A 21,543-nucleotide genomic window follows, 5' to 3' on the forward strand; every position below is an offset into this window, starting at 1 on the left:
ATATTAAGTCAGTGAAACCTCAGGCCTGACCTTTCGCGATTTGTCCACAAGCATCCAGAGAGTTAATTTAGCAGATTTTAATGGAAACGTTAACTGCTTCGTGGTCATTCAGGCTGTGAAGCTGTTCCCCGTGGCAGCTCTGAAATGCAATGGCGGAAGACGCAAAGGTTGAGACGTTTATTTCTAGCCATTTCCTGTGCCTGCCTGAAATTCCTCTTCATTTCATCAATCTCTTGATAGACTCTTAAAAAGCATTATGCTCTTCTTCTGACCTGGAGGAGTCCTCTCCTTCTCTTCCAGACTCTGAGTATCAGTCACTCTTTGGTGTCACATCAGACAATTTGATAACCGTTCAGAGCTACAGTCCGTATGAAGGGAGAAAAATAATTTTTTCCCTCCAATTCCCATCTTAATTTCCATCTAGTAAAGTGTTCAAATGACATTTTGTGAATAGTTTTATCAGCCATGCTAGAGGGCTAGTGTCCTGTGGCCCACAAGCTGGATTCATGGATTTTTGCCATTAGCTCCCTTGGTGTCATTGGTCATCTGAGACTCTCTTGGCCTTTTTAATTTTTTTAAGGAAGGAGAAAAAAAGTGTGCGCAGATGTGGGAGGGTTAGCATAAAAAACGATAAGTTATCTTTAAAAGGGTTTTATATTTTTTCATAGGAGAAGATGTCATAAGCAGAAAATTTATTTTTATAATACTGTTAACCTTTGATTTATGGCCTAATATTTATCAGGAAATACTGTCACTTATAGAGAGCTATCATGTAATATATATCAACAAGCTCAACTCTTCACCCACTGATGCCAGAGTAGCCTATCCAGTGAAATTCAAAATCGAGTAAAGTGCTATGTATATGAAGGAATTTAATAAATTGCAATATGATTTTCTTTATTTGCTTATTAGAAAATACAAAACAAAACAAAGCTGTGGATTCTTTCCCAAGAACAAGTTCATGTAGTAATCAATAATCATCTGAAAACCCAAAGGAAAGAATAGAATACGTTCCCAATAAACCAAATGGCTTCAAGATAAAGTGTTGTGATGAACTAAGAAGAAAACATTTAAAAATGGATCCATTGTTAGACGTGTTTTAAAATTGTCCTAGTACTTCTCTGGGTATAGTACAGAGAGGGGAATGTACCCTTCTTTGTGATTCAGATACTTTTGTTCTGAGAGAACAGCCTTTTGACCATCATTCCCATCATGGGAGCAATTACAAGAGAATGAGTTAAATTGATACTTACTCTAAACTAGTCCCCTGACTTTTTTTTAAAGAAAAAAGTGGAGGTAAGCTTTTTATTTTGATATTTGTCTTTTAATAAAAAGCAATGAAATACAGTAAAAAAAAAAAAATCACCAATTAATTGCACAAGCTAGGTGATAGTTCATTAATGTTTTATTTTATCACCTTCTTTAAAGTCTGAAAAGTTTTTTTACAGAATATAAGATTTGAATGAGTTGGAAGAGTGATTGGTAAGTATTCTTGGCACATCAAAGAGTGTGGGAAAAGTCAGAATAATAAAGGAGAAAAGAAGAAACATAGACTTGAAAACAGGTTCAAATACCACTGAGGCCAGACTGAAGTTTCTCAACTCTGCTGACAGTAGAAACACCTGGGAAGCTTTTAAAACATACTGATGCCTGAGCCCCACTCTCAATGGTTCTGACTTAATTGGTCTGACTTTGGACCCGAGCATAGGTATTTTTAAAAGCTTTCCCTTCTTTTAATATGCAACCAGTGTTGGGCATGCCCTGTATTAGGCCAGCACTTCAGGTGTGGTGCATGGGCCCTGAGGGTTCCTGAGACATTCCCGAATGGTCCATGAAGTCATAACACTTTTCATAATAATATTCAGGCATCATTTGCCTTTTCCACTGTGTTGACACTGGCAATGATGGTGTAAAGGCAATGATGGATAAAACGGCTAGCATACCAGCATGAATCAAGACAGTGGCACCAAACTATGTTAGCTGTCAATCTATTTTTCACAATCACAAACTTGAGGTTAATAAAAAAGCCAGTTTCTCTTAAGAATGTCCTTGATGAGGCAGAAAATAGTATTAATTTTTATTAAATGTCAACCCTTGAATATATGTTTTTTTAACATTCTGTGTGACAAAATGGGGATTACACATAAAGTATGTCAGCTCCACAGTGAAGTATTATGTTGTTATGAGGAAAACATTGTGATTGTTTGAATTGTAAGCTAAAATTAGCCAATGTTTTTGTAAAAGATGTTTTATTTGAACAAATGATTAATAGGTAAACTATAGTTATACAGATTTGGGTATTTGGCAGACATTATATTGAAAATGAATAAAGTAAGCCTGGTACATCAAAGGAAAACAACTGTCAGTATGTGTTATCAGTGATAAAGTTTGAATTTTTATGTGAAAATTACATTTTGGAATACTTACCTTCACAACAATGAGATTTAACAGCATCTCACAAGTACTTGACTTTTCTTATGAGATCGGTAGTTATAATAATAAATATTACTTTTTGATATTGTATAATGAAATCATAAATATTTGTAACAGCTGCATAAATCAGTTACTCAATATTTTCCAGATGACCAATGCATGATGTTACAATAGCATGCATGGGTAAAAGATGCTTTCAAGTACAAGATAAGCCAATGGATTTCAGTGTAAGAGAGTAAAAGAAGTTCATTGATATGGTATCAATTTCTACGTTGCATATAGCATTTAAGAAATTACCACTTGTCAAGATTTGGTGTTGTATCAAAGAAGAAAATCCCAAATTAGCTGATGAGACAATTAAAATAGTCTTCCCTCTTCCAAGGACACAGCTGTGTGAGGCCACAGTTTCTTCTGGAACTTCAATTAAAAGAACACATTGCAACACAGAATTCAGAAAGAGAAACAAGAATCCAGCACTCTTTCTCTAAGCCAGCCATTAAAGAGCTTTGCAAAAATGTAAAGTGATACCTCACTCTTCTCACTAAATGTGTGTTTGTTTTGAAAAATCTAGTTGTTTTTCACAAAATATTTTATGTTAACATGTAATGGGTTTATTATTTTTTACTTAATAAATAGATGTTTATAATGTCTCCATTTTAAGTTTTCATACGGTAAATACTGATAGATGTAACACGCACCTACATTGTGGTTCTCAGACATTTTTAACAGTGTGTAAGGGGTCCTGAGAACAAAATATTTGAGAACTGCTGCCCTAAACCAGAGGCCGGTATCAAAGCCTGGTCAGACGACTGCTCTGACTAAACAGAAGGAAACTGAGCAAGCTGACGTGGAATCTGACACTAAAATCCCAGAGAAGCCAGGAGAGTGCTGAGGAACCATGTGACATTGTCAAGGGAAAGTGACAGACCAGCGAGATGGCTTTCACGGTGGAGAAAATGACAGCGATTCAGGCACGAGAAGACTGAGACCTGAACCCGAGCTTTGATTCGGATCTGTGGAAAGGAAGGTGCAAACATTCTGACTGCTCTAGAAGAAATCATTCTGATTTTTCAGGCAAGGAGTCAGAATTCACTCTAAGAGTTTGTCTTGGGGTGACTGCTACTGACACACACACCGCATGGTTGTTTAAGGGGCTGGGAGGCCTGGAGGAAGAGCATTAGAAATTAAGTCCTGCTTTGCTCTGGTGAGGTTCTTCCTGCCCCCAAATTCTTTGTGATAATTTAAAATAGCCTGTCTCATTTTTAGGATTTTACTCTCTGTATGAGGCTCTCTGAATACACCCATTCAGTTCTATTTATTGTGTCGGTCTTGAATGTGTTATATGATGTATGTTCACGGGTTTGACATCTCTGGGAGCGGGAAAGAGAAACTGGCCACGGAGCTCTTGAGTGGAGTTTGAGGCCCCTCAACCTGGGGTCTCAGAGCATCAAACCATGCTCCAGGAAGGGCAAAGACTTCGGGAGGTGAGCTAAAGATTACGGAGAATAAGACAAGTTTCGATCTTTGGGATACGATCGGTTTTGCCGAAAGTTGAGAGCGCTCCTTTACTCTGGGATTCTTCCCTGGGTTTGATACAATACATTTTCAAGAGCTGACTGGCTTGCTGCTTGCTTAACCATGCTTCCTATGAAGTGCTCCTTGAGAATCAAACTGCCATGTTACATTTGCATTGTGTGTTATGCCTGGAGTGTTGTCCTTTGAAATAGATTGGTCAGGGCTGCTATTCACAGAAGAGCAAAAAGCAACCAGCTTGATATTGACACTGCAATTGTGCTCTCGCGGAGAGAATGCCAAAGTAAGTTATCAGAGGCTACTCTTGAAAAATAAAAGAGCTGAGTAGAGCAGGAAACACACACACACACAGCCCTCTCTCCTTGACTAAACACGTCTTTATTCAGCGGGAGTACTCACATTCTCAGGCACAGCTGAAGAGCTCTCCTATAACCTCGGAGCGAAGGCGACATCTCCCTGACTTCCCATTTACAGCTTTGCTTCCGACCCTTTTGTGCTAGTCATGTTCACGCATCATCGTCACCTGGCGTTGGATGTGCGGAGGCTGCCTTTACGGCCTCTAGGAAAAGGACATTCACTCCAGTCCCTGAGGGACAGATATAAAAAGTCAGCTTTCAAGAAATTTGCTAACTGACACGGGCTTCTTCATTCTGTAACCCCATTTGGGGGAAAATAATTTCAAACTGGCCTCAGATATTGGAAATATATCAAGTTCCAAGAGGTCAATATTGTCCATCAAATATTTTTCTGAGAAAGGCAATGCTGAAGGCAGTATCATGGACCCAAAAAGCTACTAACACTTTAACTTTGTAATATAGCATGATGTTTAATGAATTTATTTACCAGTGGTCTTGAATATCTGAATTAATAGCATTATCGTGAAATAATAAAATTTTATGAAACGATCTGATCAAAATAAAGGTTTCTTTTCCAACTTATTGCTTATAAGAGATTTTCTGATCATCAATTAAGACTTTGGAGTTGGTCTCGGGACATGAATCCACCACCTTCTCCTCAGGTTGCCAGCTTTTCTGATTAAAGCACCTTTCCTTTCTACTGACACTTGCTTCTCGAATTATTGGCTTTTGAGTGGCCAGTAGCCAAACCTGAGTTCGGTAACATTTTGATGATATTTGTGTGAAGAAGAGAAGGAGAAGAATCTGTCCTTCTCAACGATAAGTGCTTTCGTTTTCTTTACTCTAAAACATCTTCATTTCTTTAAATGTTGTACTTGAAATATTTCAAGTTTTCAGTTAACAGAAATGTCTCAAGCATTATGCTGTTGTCATAAATCACTTAAATTGCCAGGTTATATTTTACAGCTTCAGTTGCTTGAATATTTATTGTAAAGCACCAAGTACAATAATTTCCATTTTTATAATTAATGAAAAGATCTGGGAAAATAATTCTAGTTGGGAAGGCAAGAGTGAATGCAACGTATTCTCAAAATGTTGTCAAATTTCTTAAGTATCATGCCCTTTCGTGATCACACTTTAATTAGAAGAGCAAAGGGGGTGTACTTACTAAAAGCTGAGTCACCGACACTTTAACGTTGTGATGAGCCACCAATAACAAGATGCTGCTTGGCCATCTTACGAATGCCCTTCTTTTCAATGCACAACTCTCTTTTTTGGTGCATTTTTCTATAATTTTTGAAATACTTCCTCAGTCTTAACTCATTAAATACTTCCTTCATGAGGGCAATTAAGCCTGAATTTGGATCTCCCAGTGTAATTCTGATGACAGTATTTAACAGTTATACTGGTCTCCCCAAATCTCTCCTAATCTCCAGCTACCCAGTACTCACATCATAACCTTAGATGTAGGAGAGTCATACAAGTAGTTCTCAGCCATGGTGTTCAAATAACTCACTTTGGAAATGCCCCATTTTAACATTCTTTATATACACATTATTCTTGACCTTGGTTTTCTCATCTGTGGAGTGATCATAATAAAATCTATTTGTATATGTGTATTATATCAAATATATTGTATACCTCAAATATGTAAAACTTTTATTTGTCAATTATACCTCAATAAAGCTCAGGGGAAATCTTAAAAAAAAAAATCAAAATTATACTTGTCTCAGACCTAACCTATCTACTTCTTTTATTCTTTAGTTTGACTCTGTTATCTTCCTGAACTTCTATGTCTATTCATTCTTCATTCTTTAAAGAATGCAGTCTACTTCCTTGTTATACGAGACAGCAGTTTGCTTGTGCTCTCTTTCCTCCAAAAGTTCTCCTTTTATATTGCTCCCAAGGCCCCAGATAGTTAAGTTACCCTTGACTTGAACCTACCATTTCCTCCTCTGCCTTTTCACCTGTCATGCACCCTTGAACATTTCTAATACATGCCCTTACCAGAGCCTTGCCTATGCTGAAATTCTTATTTATATCTTAATCATTTTCTATATCAAATACTACCTCTACCTCATTTACAGCCTTCTTAAATCTTTAATCTGTGAGTTTCAGAAGATCTAGGATTCTGCTGCTACACTATGTTACCTCTGCATTTTTCAAAGCTCTATGTTCTCGACCTTTTCCTATAATCATTAAAGATTATACCTCAAGGCTTTTTCATCCTTTTTTTTTTCCCCTAAACTCTCAGTTACCAGCTCACTTGGTTTATTCTGGATATCTTTTAAACTTTCTTATACTCTACTCTTGAAATGGTCCCATAAAAAAAAAAAAAAAAACCCAATACAATGTACCTAATCTCCATTGTGTTTCTGTGAAGTTTATTTTCACAGTATTATTCAACATACAGCAGTTGAATTCCTATAGTCTGTGCTAGAAAATGTGTAGGGCACTGAATATAAAACGTTATGCTGTATATAGGGCCTCTGTCATTACGTGTTTACTGAATTGATTCCTCAGTGTCATCTTTATGAACTTAGATTCCTATTCGAGGCTATAATAAAGGGTTGGCTTTACAATTGAATGAGACAGTAAGGTCCCTTACATTTTGAATTCTTGATCTCTGCTTTTTGTGGTTTCCTGCATTTCTCTGTGTTTTCTTGCTTTTATCAGTGTGGATACCAAGAAGCAACCTCTCTCCCTAACTCTTATTTCTGCTTTTGTCTCCCAAAGTCTGGAATAATAGACATTTATAATGAAAATAATGCACAACGAGTAAATAGGCTGAGAAGCTGATCCTCATTTTTAAGATGGTAGGAGTTCACCCCGAAAATAAGTTGTGGAAATTTAGTGCCTAGACTTGGGGAGCTGCACTTTATCTCCTCAAAAGCATGTTTTGCTTATTCCACGGTGTTCTACTTCTGTATGACTGTTGGATACACAGGTTCAAAATACAGATGTCATTAAATCGGTTAGTGAGGTAGCTAAGGGTATGCTAAAAATTTATTCACCTCTAAAATGCATGTGCCATGGCCACTCCTTTAGGTGAAGAGAATAATAATTTAGGGACAGACAGTAGGCAAGGAAGAAAGAGGAGAGTGGTTTGTGGTCTCCACAAGCGCCCCCCCCCCCCCCAGTTATTTGCCAGGTGTGGTTAGTCCAGCGGAGGGCAAGAGAGTCACCCCGGGGAGTTTGAGATAAAGTTGTCCTCCAAGAATAAAATCAGGAAGATTCAAAAAGGTAATGGATGAGATTAGTTATCTGTGGAAATGACATACCCTAAGGAATAGCCAGAAAGATTATGTGGAGAAATTTAGAAACACCCTGAGGAATTTGACAATGGCATAAACTTGATTGTATCCGTATATTTCCAGCAACAATCGAATCAAAGTAAATGGATGAAGCTGTAACACAATCAGGCAGGAACCTAATCTGTTATAGTGAATAGATTAAGTGCTCTAATCACAATCAATTGTACTGTAACCCACCTGAAGAACGAATGTACTAGCGGATGCTGGGGGCGTGGAGAGCCCAGGAAGCCAGGATTTGTCTGTGACCAGCTCCCTCCAGCGTGAGAAAGGCAGCCTCAACCTCCACTTCCAAAACTGAACCGGGGGGGGGGGGGGGGGGGGGGGGGGTGGGGGGGTGGGGGGGGCGCTGTTTCCACAGCAATTTGTATTTCAAAGGCTTAATTCACATGTAGATTTGCCTATCGGGGGAAAGCCAGCTTATCAGCAAAGCAGACTTCCCTATCAGTTTGGAGGCCAAAGGATTGCATTCTTAGAATTAAAATAACAGCCAGTAAATCTAGTAAAGTAAGAGGATAACGTTAATTCAACAGCCACTATGGAACACCTACCATATTGAAGCCGCTGGCCTAGGAGCTGGGAATCCCGTGTTGAATAAGAGAAAACCCGTGCCTGCGTGGAGGGTTCCGTGGAGGAAGACAGACATTAAACAGTTAATTATCCAGTACACTATTTTGTTACAATTGTGATTACTTCTAGGAAGAAAATACACAGGATTTACTTGAACAGAAAAAAAACAAAAAAACCAAAAAACCCGCAGAGGCCCCTGAACTGATCTGAGGTTTAGAGAAAGCTTTTATGAGGATCCCTTTGGTTGATTTACGCTTGTCTTACAAAGGGGAAAGGGATGGAGGAAGATGAGAATAAACACAAGTTGAGGGAATAAAATTAGATTAATACTGTGCATATAGCGGTGAGAGTAAGTAGCTCAAAAATGACCTGTGACAAAACAATTATCCACAGAGAGACTACTTAGAGGACTACTGCTAATATTCCTTTAAGAGTGGCTCCAAGAGAGGCTTACAGAGTGATCCACATTCCGGAGATGATGTACTCTTCAGAAGTGAACGCCTTCCGAAATATTTAGACCAGACAACAGCTTTGAAGATTTTACAGCCCTGGAGTTGACCAGGGATCAGAATTACCTATGCTCGCTCCCGAAACAAAATGAAGAGTTCTGGAGACGTGTTCTGGATGCATGCAGCCCCTTTGCAGAGGGCTGGACAATCAGCTACAGCGGACAAGCCCAGTCTGGGGATGCAAGACCGGAAGACGTAAAGGTGGAATGACTGCGAAGTGATGCTGAAATAGAGCATTCTCCTGTACTTTCCTATTCGAGGCAGAGAAGGGTTACTGAAAAGTTTTAGATCAACCAAGCACATGCTCTAAGTGGGTCTCAAGGGTGCTCGAGCAGAAGCTGCATTACCCAGGAACGTGTTAGGAGTGGGGTGCCGGGACATAAAACATGGAGTGCCAACATCCTGTGCTGTGTAAGAGAGAGGAGAGAGCCCGCATGTGTCAGCTCCCCAGTCAGAGATCGCATCAGAAAGGCAGTAGGGGCAGATGAAGCAGCAAATAGGTGAATCGAAAAACTGTCCCTCCTTGCAAAAACACAGAGAAAATATTTTGGAGAAATGATCCAAGGATTGTAAAGGGAACCAGTCTTACTGGGGCTAAGATTATAAGGCATTAAGCATTGATTCTTTAAGTCTGTATCCCTTAAACTTTTATTGAGAAAGTATTTGTTTAGAGTGTTATGCTAAATGTTATGGGAGGTTTACCAAATCCTGCCTTTTAGAAGTTTACAGTTTCACATATGCAAGATTTGGTGCCAAAGCAGCTCAACAGAAAGCAAATCAGTACAAGAGAAGATGGATGGAAGGAAGGAAGGAAGGGAAATTCTAATGGACTGTGTACAAAGGGAAGGGTTAAGTTTTTTCTCTAGGTCTCTAGCTTCTGAAATCTTAAGTGAAACATTGTTTTCTTCTTAGTTCCCATCCCCTGTGAATTGTTCACTTGACATTCAAGACAGAATATTTCACACTCCAAGATAAAGACTATTTGTTTTGTTTTCTTCTAAAAGTCTATTGGGGAGTTTTAATCAAGGAGCCTTCAGGGGAGTTTTAATATGTATCAAAGTAAGGGGATCCCATTTTAAATAACTATGTAGTGAACCAATCACTGACCCCAAAGTGGGAAGGTAGAAAGAAAAGGAGGTTTAAAAATGATGGACGGGAAACACAGCAGAGAGCAAGGGCTGGACCGCTTTCAAAAGACACAAGAGGAGAACACAGCTGAAGATCACCTGCAAAGAGACTGACATGTATAAATTATTTAATTATGCAAATAATTACTGTTAAAACCCCTTCAGAACCACAGTATTTTACACTTGGAAAGGGATTTTAGAAATCTTCCAGTATAACCTCTTCGTTTAATGGCTGAAGACCCTGAGGTCCAAGAGAAGTTCAGTATCTTGGCCGAGTGAGACTTTATTTAGCGGCATTTATTGTTACCATTTAGAGGCAGGGCTGGAGTTAGAAACGAGGCGGCCTGACTCCCAGCGCATTCACTGTTTTCTCCAACCTCACGTCCCCATTTCACGTCAGATTAATTTACCTGTTAGAGCACACTTAAAAAAAAAATTGTCACATGTTTATTCAAGTATATTAGATTAAATGTTGTCTAAAACACACGCAGATACTCTGCTCCAGAACAGCGGTTCACAAGCTGGAGCTTGTAGAGAGGTTACCTGGGTAGCTTGTTGAAGCGGGCCTGCCTGGGCCTGCATCCTGCAGCGGTTACCAAGCTCGAAGGCGACGCTGATGTGGCGGGCTCACATTTTCATCGGCACGTTTCCTAGCACTGGCCCTAGGGGACAGACAGTAGTGACAGTAAACCGTTCTTGGAAATCTGGATGAGAACAATCAACAACTTACGATGAGTGAACAACACGGGAAGAACGACCAGCGCCAGAGTTACTTGGTTAGCTCTAGCCATCGATCAGAGAGGCGCCATCAATAGCCGCTTTCCAGGCCAAAGCGCCTTGCACAAACCTTTCTCTCTGCCTACAGCCTCCTGCGTTCCACCTGGCACACTCCTCATCCCCAGCCTTGCCCCCTGGTGTCTTGCAGGTTGTCATGGGAGTTCTCTCCCCTATTTTCTCTTCGAACCCCGTATCTCTGTCACTCTGAACCGAGACTGCGATTGCCGCTTTGAACGCTCACTTCCCTGCGAAGACTTTAAACTCCTTGAGGCACTGTTCTTCATCTGCACTTTCAGCCTCGCCCAGCAACAGGCACAGAAATAACATCTGTTGAATGAATGCTTTTATAAATGAGGATAACTCGAGAGAAAACAAATATAAAATACATATGATAGAACTAATTCTCTGTGAGTGAAATGCATGGTTCTTAGTTGTATGTTTATTACCTTTTATTTATCTATGTATCTGTCTATCCATCTATCCATCCATTTTATCCTTAGTAGGCCTATGAATAAAATGAAAACTTCTGTCAAAAAACAATAAGCATGTGAACATGTGTAAATGTCATTTCACGTGATATCAAATCTTTAATGCAAGTATTCAGAAAGTACCACCCAAAAGTTTAGCACCATTGATGATAATACATTCATTTATTGCTGTACTATCTCCTCTAGAGATGGGATTTTACAATGTACCTTCTCCTCTAGGGTCTGAGATTACAGTGGGAAAAAAAACCTTTGATAGAACCTGAGGTCCTTCTAACCACATCCAGCCTTGCAGGAAGTCAGTCACTGAATTTAGTTGATGACATTCCTGGCAGGACCTAAGCACCTTCCAGTATACTCATTTCCATTTTAAGAACTCTGAAAATTTTTGGAATTTTGCCTTGTTATTAAATCTATCATCTCATGTTTTTCTGGACTTGTACGGAATGAACATGATTCTTTTTCCCGTCAGTCCCTCAGATTTCTAGATTGTTGTCATGGTCCATCCAGCATGTTTCCTTTAGTTAAAAAGGGATAGAAAGCAATGAAACTGTGTTTTTTGCATTTTTTAATTTAAGAAATACTTATCAAGTACATTTATTAATTCAAATGCAACTATATATTTACTGCATATATCATCATTCAGATACATATCTGAATATAATCTCATTCAGAAGGGATATATGGGAATGATATACACTCATTAAGAGAACTTTACAAATTGACTTCTGTCTTATCCTATTTCAATTTCCAATTTTACAGGAGCTTTTTGGTCACTGGTAGTATCCTTGCTTCCATATTTCTCATTTATAGAATTATATCCACATGAACATTAGGAATATTATCATCAGAAGAAAATGTAAAGTGGCCATCTGCCATCCAGCCTTAGAATCGTCCTTGATTTTATTTCATGGTGGCGCTCCCACCCAGTTCAAGACATAGCTGATACACCTCCCTTCCACTTGAAGTCTCCATGTCTGTTAAAAAATGAGATACTTGAGTTTATGCAGCTGTTCACGAGCTAATTATCTGCAATCACTTCTGATTACTTAATAGGCCATGGTAGGATGTGTGTTTGCTGCTATGCGGAGTTTACACATTAGGTTTTAATGCGCTGATATGGTTAATTGTGCTCACTGCTGCCTGCTAATAGACCATTCCTGAAAATGAGACCATATCTCAATGGAATTTGCTTGTTTATTTAAATAAGTAATAACTACAAACTCAGATCCTAGATTTAGTGCTTACCGTTTTAAGAACACACTTTTCTTTTTTTTAGTGCTGGTCATTCCTAATGCATTCAAATTATTCAAGTTTGGAGAAAACGAGTTATTAAACTAATGAGTCCATAACCAACTCAGATAGATTTAACATTTTTCCTGCTCTGTTCAGTTTCCTAAATTGTTTTCTGCCATTGACAGCAAAATAAATTCTTTTTAAATGGAGCTAAACACTCTGAGTATAATAATATAATGAGAAAGATACATGCATATGAAAAGCAGATGAATATTTATTAATATGTAAACCAAGATGCCAAGGTGAGCGATTGGGAGTGATAGAGATGTGCACACGGACAGTAGGTGTGGAATTGTTGTAATGAGACTGCTCATTTGCTTTGCAGTTTTGCATTTTATGATAGCATTTAGTCCAAAAGCTAGTGCTTAGTTTTAAAAATTTACAAGGCTGTTCTTTTGTTGACTATCCATATATTTGTGTTTCTGATTGCTAAAAATGCAGGCATAGTGTCCGTATAGATGCTTTAGACATTTCTCTTTGTCTTTTCCTTTCTGTTCATAAGATCTCTTTTTTCCTACCATCACATTTTCATTTCTTCATCTCTTTTAATTTCCTGTGTTTTCCCCTCCTTCACTACTCTTTCATTAGAGAAGCAAATACGATTTGAATAATAAATAGAAAGTATTTCAAGCCCAAAACCCTTGGCTCTTATTCTGCAACTTCCAAGAACAGTAGCGTTCATCCTCTCTCCATGTGTTTGGGGGCCTTGCTCTGCCTTGTCAAGCACTGGATTTACCCCTTTAAAAATAGATTTCAGTGAATGGGACTCTATGCACTGCTGGGGCCCATCACTCTGGGTGAAACTGTGCGACCCAATGACCTGCTTTCCCAGAAACACTATATGCAGTGCTTCCACGCGCTCAAAGCCAGAATCTCTTCTGCAGTCAAAGAAATAGGGAGAGAAGGGGATGCGAGTGATTGTGGTTGATAAAGATTTATACTCATTGTTGGGATACATGATTTCTATCTAGAATAATGGATGCCTGGATTACTATGAACCTTTGGATCTCTCAATTCTTCATGAATGAAGGCTTTTCATAGTTCTTTCATGTTTTGTATTCCTAAATTTCTGATGCGTCACTGGAAACTTAAAACTGAGTCCACTGTCTTCTTCCTAATACCTTCCTTATAAAGTTCCAGGCTCTCGGTTCCCCAAACACAACTGCACTTCCTCCCGCCCCCACGCTTTCCTCCTATTGCTCCCTTCCATCCCGAGTCCTCCTCTGTCTGGTGAAATCCACATCCTTTTTTAAGGCCACCACCAGTGCTATTTCCTCTCTGAAACCTCCCACGATAACCATTGTAAGGGTAGGAGGAGGAGTAGGAATAATGAAGATAAAAAAATGAACTCTTGTGTTTTGACGGCCAGGGATTGTGCTCAGCCCTTTAAACAGATACAGCACTTTATCCTCAAAAGAGCGTTGGAGATGGTACCCTCGCCACCTAACAGGTGAGGTACCTAAGACTCAGCACACAGTATCCCAAACCTAATAAAATATCACGTTCAAGGTCACAGGGTCAAGGTCAGGGTCAGGGGTGGGGCAGGCTTTGAACTAGCAGTCTTGACTCCAGAACTCAATTGTTTTCTACAATCTAAGTAATTAAACACTATACATACCATCTTGCACAGCATTGGCAGAATAATTCCTTTTTTCATTTGTTCAGAAGGCCCACTGGTTGCACCATTAACCCAGCACAGGTCCCAGTGTGCACTGGCTTGCTTCTCTGCCATGGGCTCCCTAAGGGGAAAGAGTGACTTTTTATTTTTATATCCTGGGAACAAAGAACTGGCCCATCTTAGGAACTCCATTTGTAGCAGCGAAATGGAATGAATTCTTCCTTTACAGATTTTCCCCCTGTATTCTCCTTCATATTCCCTATGATCTAGCCAAACAGGACTCTTTGCTATTCCCCACACATTCCCTGTGCTCTGAGCTTCTTTGCTTACGCTGCACCTATACTCTGAAATGCCCTTGCACATATGCAAATCTTCACCAAGGTGAAATTCCAGCTGCTGTCCTGAGGCTCCTCCAGCTCCTGAATCAGGCGTGGGCTCTCCTTCCACACTCCGCTTACAGAGCTGCTATCCCTTATTATCTCTCCCTCATTTAGGCATTGGCAAGATCTACTTTAAAAATACGTATCATTGAATTTTTCACATAGTAGGTGCTCAATAGAGATTACTTGAATTAAACACTAAGAAGTAACTTAAACCAGTTGACTTGGCTTCCTACAAAATGAAGAGGTTAAAACTCATGGGCGTTGTAAGGGGTACTCACATTTTTTTTCATCTCTATATGTTATGAAACACAGGGTAGCACTAAGGCAGCCTTATGCTTTCTTTCCTTTCCAGTGAATGCATACCCTTTGATCTGATTAGTTTGGGCCTGTCCGTGAAGACTTTCATTTAAGTTACCAGGAAGATTTAACAGCTTTTAGACACCAAGGAATTTCTTTCTCTTTTATAATAAACCAGTAACACTCTTTTCAATGACATTTAAGTGACTTCATGTTTGAATAGTGGTAACAAGGTTAACAATGTTCAAAAGACTGACATGATATTAAACCTTCATCTATTAGATTCATCAAATGTTTACCAGGTTTCTACTGTGTACAAGGCACAATCTTCGGTAAGAGTCTGTGAAGAACAAAGAAGGGTTACATACAATCCCTTAGGTGAACATCAGGAAATGCAGACAGGACAAGTAATACAACACAAGGCAAACACTAGCATAAGCTCCAGAAGAGATATAAGTGCTGGAAAGATATACCAAGAAAAAGGAGGTTAAATTTTTTGGAAACTCATTGGAACATTTGTTCCTTCATCCCACACCCCAACTTGCTAATAATGGTGGTCTAGAATATACGATGGCAGGTACCTTTAGAAAGTACATGAAAATAACAGATTTTTACAAAGAATTTTAATAGAAATTAAATAAATAAAAGCAATGGAAAGTAATGGAGATTTCAAATAAATTTATAGAAATTTTAACATGACAAATTTTAGAGAAAAAAAATGACCACAATCTTATTGTCATCTGACAATTATTTTCATTTGTGTACGTTAGATATTTGTACATATCAACAACACGCAATTCTGGGTACAGCCAATTTTCTTTAATACATGGAGAGGGGAGAAGCTTATTCAGAGCATGCAAACTTCATTCAAACCACAGCCTGCGTGACACATATTTCTGACTTAACCTACAACAAGCCAGCTTTCTTAAAGTGTAAAATGAGAAATAACTGTAATAGATGTCACAGGGCAGTCAAGAGGATGAAATGAAAGAATCTATGGAAAGTGACAGCAGCTGTCACCAAATAAGGGCTCAGAAACAGTGGCTCTTAAAATCATCTTCCTCATTTTTACCCTCTCTCTCATTGTTTTCCCCCAATCATGAAAAGCCTTTATATTCATATGCTATGGTCTGAAGTACCAAGAAATAGGCAGGTAAACTCCAGAGAGATGAATACCAGCAGACCACACAGCAGCTTCCAAAGGTTCAGACAGTGATGAACAGATGCAGCTCTGAAGGCTGACAGCCCGGTCCTGGTTCTGCTTCGGTGGTAACCAATGTTGTTGATGTGGAAGATAACAATACCAGTTCCCCCACCTGGTGGCATAAGGAGACACAGCACAGTGGCTTCTGCCCACACCCCTCTGCAGAAGATGTCCTAGAAGCACCAGGCAGCCCAGGGAATCACCTTCTGTGTCTGCAGACAGCACCAGAGGGCTTGATGAGGACCCACAGCAAAACCAGAAAAAAGCAGACCAGAACTGGATTGCAAAGGCTCCGAAAACTAAGCTGTCACTGGAAATAAAGCCCACAATGTAAGTCAGAGCCTACACACTTAACTAATCTGGACGACTGCATGCTAAAATATAACATTTACATAGGACCTAGAGCCTTCTAACATAATAACAAACATCCAGGATACAATCAAAAAATCACCTGTCCTGCCCCAAACTGAAGAAACCACATCTGAAGGAGAAAAGACACTCAACTGATGAAGATACTGAGATAAATCAGATATTAGAATTATCCGATAAGGATTTTAAAGCCGACATCATAAAAGTGCTTCTGGAATCAACTATAAATTATCTTGAAACCAATGGAAAAAATGGAAAATCTCAATAAAGAAATAGAAATTATAAAAAAAGGACCAGGTGGAAGTTATAGGTATGAAAAATACAATTATTGAAATAAAAAATTAGCTGGATGATCTCAATAGTAGAGTGATGAAGACAACAGAGTCAGTGAACTTGAAGACAGATCAATAAAATTTACTCAATTTGAATGAGAGTGGGAAAAATAGACAGGGAAAAATAAATAGAGCCCAGAAATCTGTGGGACAATGACAATCTAATGATCTAATATTTGTATCACTGGAATCTCAGAGAGGAGGAAGCGTGTGGAACTAAAAAAGTACTCAAAGAAATAGTGGTTGAAAACTTCCCAAGTCTGATAATAGATATCACATGCAGACACTTAACTTTTTACAATTAGAGTTAATATAGAACCACTTCACACAAAACGTAGAAAACTTGCAACTGTATAGCTCCTTTGACCTCTTTATGCTACAGTTCTCATATCTACATGCGTTATAAATCTCACAAGACTATGTTGTAACTTTTTTTTGCTTTGAACAGTCCCATGTATTATAATGAAACTAAGATGCAAAAATAATATTTTATATTTATTTAGATATTTGCCATTTAAGAGTTTCTCTATTGCTTCTTGAAGATTTGAATTTCCATTTGGTATCATCTCCATTTAGCATTTACTTCAGTGAGCACAGTTATAATGGCTGCTTTAAGATCCTTGGTAGATTCCAACATCGTGGTCATCTTGGAGTCGGTCTTGGGTGTTAGTCTTTTCTCTGAATCTGGGTCACATTACTCTGGACCTTATGTTGCATAATTCCCGAAGGAACCCTGAACATGTGAATATGATGTGGTGGAGACTCTGGATTTGGCATATTCCTCTAGACAGGAATATGATCCTGTCTAGAGGAATGTTGATCCTTTTGTCTAGAGGAATGTTGATCCTTTTTTCCTAGAGGAATGTTGATCGACTTCTGTCTAAGGCAAGTGGTTTCAAAGTGCAAATTCTCTTAGTTCAGTTCTTTTATCTATCCAGTTCTTTCAGCTGCTCTGTGTTGTCTGCCCCACGCCTGTGTGTGTGGTCCAGGGGTCATTCAAGGTCATGGGCAGTTTAGACACAGAACTTGGGCTCCCCATCTTGGAATCTCTTCTGAGATTTCCCCCTTCCCGGTGGCTGTGGTTGGCCAGACTGTCTGCTGGCTCTTCAGCCCAGAAAGACTCTGGGTTGAAACCGACTTTGTGCTGCCCTCAGGATAAAAACTGTAAAACCTGGGAAATTACCTCCAGGCAGTCCCTTCTTCCACATTTTACACGCCTCCAGAATCTGCCTGCTTTTGTTCACTCTCCAGTATTGTTTATTTGTCCAGAATCTGAAGCTGGGTTCAGCTGGAGCTTACTCCACAATGGAAGCAGAAACCTCCTTAAGATTTTGATGGGAAGTTTCCTTAAAACTCGAAATTAAGTTTGGAAGAATGACATTTTTTAAACATCCATTCTTTCCAGTCAAGATCCTGCTTTGTCTATCCATCTGATTCTTTGATGTTTGTCAGTAAAATTTTCTTTGTTTCTTAGTAGATAAGTCTCTAAACTTATTATATTGAAATCTATTGTTTCACTTGCCTATATTTCCTTGTAATTAATTTGCTAATTTTTGGAGACTGGAATTTATGGAAGCTTGATTTGCAGTAGGCCTTCTCCCTTGTTGTTGTACAATTAATTTGTAGTTGTCTTCTGAATACACACTATGTGTACTTCACATCATGTCACTAAGACCATCAATGGTCCAGTCTCATTCCTGGTTTGCTCTGTAGTTATTACCCTGTTGAGCAATTTAGGTGAAGACCACTGGTCTTAGGTTGGTTCTAATTGTGTCTCTTCAGGGTAGAGTTCAAACACAGGACGATGAAATATGCTCTGTCCCTGCTGGTAATTTCGTATGCTGTTAACTTCTAGAGCTCTGCATGGGCCATTTAGTTTTAGAAGGGGCAAGGGTTCCAGCCATCTTCCATGTTGTCTTTTTTTTTTTTTTTTAAATAGATTGAACCAGCTCTGAATGGAATTTTCCACCAACATGCAGAAATGCATTGATTAACGTTTTTCTTTTCTTTTGGGAAATAATAATACCTGAACTAAATTTTTAAAAAAAGGAGAGGAGTTAAAATAAAACTAGAAATAAAAAAATAATATCACATTAAGCTTTTGAAATGAACTTACATTTAAAAATTAATTAATAGGTATTAAAATCAAGATCAGAAAAGTTTAAACCAACTTCTCTTCTAAAGATATACAGATGACATCTTTTCTTAAATGTTACTTTTATATTCTGAATCCCCACAGCTTTTCACAAAAATGCATTTGAAGTTATACAAGTGTTTGGCATGTCTCTAGCATCTAGAGGAACTTGATGTTCTTATTTATTTGTTTATTTATTTAATTTGTTTATTATTTTTGGCTGTGTTGGGTCTTCGTTGCTGCACGCGGGCTTTCTCTAGTTGCGGCGAGCCAGGGCTGCTCTTCGTTGTGGTGCACGGGCTTCTCATTGCGGTGGCTTCTCTTGTTGCAGAGCACGGCCTCTAGGTGCACGGGCTTCGGTAGTTGTGGTGCGTGAGCTCAGTAGTTGTGGCTCGCGGGCTCCAGAGCGCAGGCTCAGTAGTTGTGGCGCACGGGCTTAGTTGCTCTGCGGCATGTGGGATCTTCCCGGACCAGGGCTCGAACCTGTGTCCCCTGCACTGGCAGGCGGATTCTTAACCACTGCGCCACCAGGGAAGCCCTAGAGGAACTTGATGTTTGTTAAATAGAAAAAAAGAAGAAAATATGATTTTCTATAACGAAGATCCCATTTCTTACATTTCATTTAAGAAAACAAGAAGTTTCTTTAATCATATGTTATGAATAGTGGTGATACTTGAGAAATTATTCATTTCAGACAGAATACCTTATTATTTTATTGTACTGCATACTCCACTCCTAAAAAAAAAATCACTGCTTCCCCAAAGAAGTTACAAGAGACCCAGAGCATACTAAAAATACTTTATTGTCATAACTAAATGCATTAAATATACATTCTAAATGGAATATATTGTATATTTGATAAAATGAAGAGTTCTCAAATATTGCAATAACTTTAGCATCCTGGAATAATGTTTATTCCTGGCCCATTTTCTGCCCATTGGAAAAAATTGCACTGTTTTTCCTTCCCAAGAGGGCACACAAAAAAATTCTTTCCATTATTAGGTCCAATCTTCAACACTGTTCTCATGATGGAGCGTTTGCCATGGCTGCAGAATGGGAAGGACAAATCTGCCCACTGGGGGGGAAAAAGATTGTAAAGTTTAGATGGAAGGTAGAATGACAGACAGGCTGAGCCTCAGCGCATTTGATTAGTACTGTACTGTCTTCACTGCTGTTCCTATTAATTTGACATTGTAAGATACACGTAAGTCATTAGTTGTTGCTCCTAAAAAACCTTATATCCTATAAGCATCTCTAACAAATTCGCTTGAATCACACAGAAAATTGTCATAATTCCGAGTTTCCCTCTGTCCAAAGGCATACTTACAGAAGTTCCTTCACTTTATTGAAAATCTCTCTGTAAAGCAAATCACCAGTGTTCCTGCTATAGCTCTGTTTAAGCTATTAAAGTCAAAGATTTGTTATGATTTTAATATTAAACTTCCTTAGTCTCCTAGGAAAAGAAAGCATCCAATACAGAATTACCAGGACTAATTCACGCAAATTCCATTGTATTATTCTTATCCTTATTAATTTTGGCCTCAAGAGAGCTACCAAGAAGGCTGTGATATTGTTAATATTGCTAATAATATTTTCTCCATTACATCTATACAAGCTTTGAGGGGAGGAGATCAGGAAGTTGAGTAGGAGGGAGCCACGTCTCGGGCAGGGGTTATGCTCTAAGATCATGATCAAATTTTCCCTGGGGAATTCCTTAGGAAGGTATCACACTGAAGACAGATCATTTCTCTCTCAGCAAGCCCAACCAGAAAACTTTTGCTCCAGTGCTGAAACAGATCCATATTTTCTTCTTCTAGTTAGGCACCAGATGAAGCAGCTGGGAAAAATACGTATCTTTAAACCTTAGGATCACAGTCAGAAGTGAGAGGCTCTCGTTCTGTGGAAGGCAGAAAGACTGACCAAAAGCGCCCAGATTCCTGTCTTGTATCTCACACTCATTTGCAGGGACAAACTCATAGATTGAAAGGTTGGGGAATCACCTACATCTAAACTGTTATTGTGCCATCACTTTTTTTGGTTAAGCCTGTGCAGTAGGATTTGCTAAGTTTACTGTAAATCCAGGGCATGTAAATTATTTCACTGGGTTCTTCTACCCAATGCATAAACCAAAGGTTTGGATGTCACACTGAAGTCAGGAAGAGCAAATTATCTATCTTGGATTATCAGTCACCTGGGTGACTCAATACCTCTCTCTTTGTAAACCAAGGGGGCAACACTTCTACCCTGTGGTTACAAATATGATATACTCTAATAATGGAATAGCTGTCATTTGATTAATTTTTCTTTTTGGGATGAACCTCTTTGAATTTTCAGTTATTCAACATTCAGGTTTTAGACTAAATGTCAGTCAGCATGGCTTTTAAATTTAAAGGTAAAACCAGAAACGGACTGCTATTTGTGACATTTTAATAACTGAAGTATTCAAGGACACTATCATTAAGCTTGAGGTCATACACTTACCTCGAAAAATCCACATTGTGCGTCTCTCGGTAGAGGACAAGCATAAAAGTGCCTGCCCTTGTTTTCTCCATCCTTCCTCACCACTCGGAGAACGCAGGGGCAGTCATGTTTACTGCAGCGGGGACTGCTGGCATTTAATGAACGAGGACCATCTGTCGTGTTACTTTGAAGTTCCCTGTAATGACAAGTTACAAAATAACTGCAGCATGATAGTGCTAAAAGGGGTCATTCACACCACCTCACCCCTGCATCGGAATCCCGCCTGTACAAAGAAATGGTACCAGAAAGTGACCACGGTCAACTTCCCGCAATTACTGGGTTGCCCAAA

The 21,543-nt window shown here is 39.0% G+C and overlaps 1 protein-coding gene across 1 annotated transcript in view; it reads right to left on the minus strand.

The window, feature by feature from the left end:
- Positions 1–19,626: 19,626 nt before the first annotated feature.
- The window catches only part of NEIL3 (nei like DNA glycosylase 3), a 40,960-nt gene continuing 39,043 nt past the window's right edge, over positions 19,627–21,543 (minus strand). Inside the window, exons 9-10 of the mRNA XM_068532217.1 lie at positions 21,216–21,390; positions 19,627–19,809 (exon numbers count right to left, since the gene is read on the minus strand). Of these exons, the coding sequence (XP_068388318.1) occupies positions 19,627–19,809; positions 21,216–21,390 (358 nt within the window). The remainder of the gene's footprint in view (positions 19,810–21,215; positions 21,391–21,543) is intronic.

Source organism: Eschrichtius robustus, chromosome 21, assembly GCF_028021215.1.
Source record: "Eschrichtius robustus isolate mEscRob2 chromosome 21, mEscRob2.pri, whole genome shotgun sequence".
NCBI classification, from domain to species: domain Eukaryota; kingdom Metazoa; phylum Chordata; class Mammalia; order Artiodactyla; family Eschrichtiidae; genus Eschrichtius; species Eschrichtius robustus.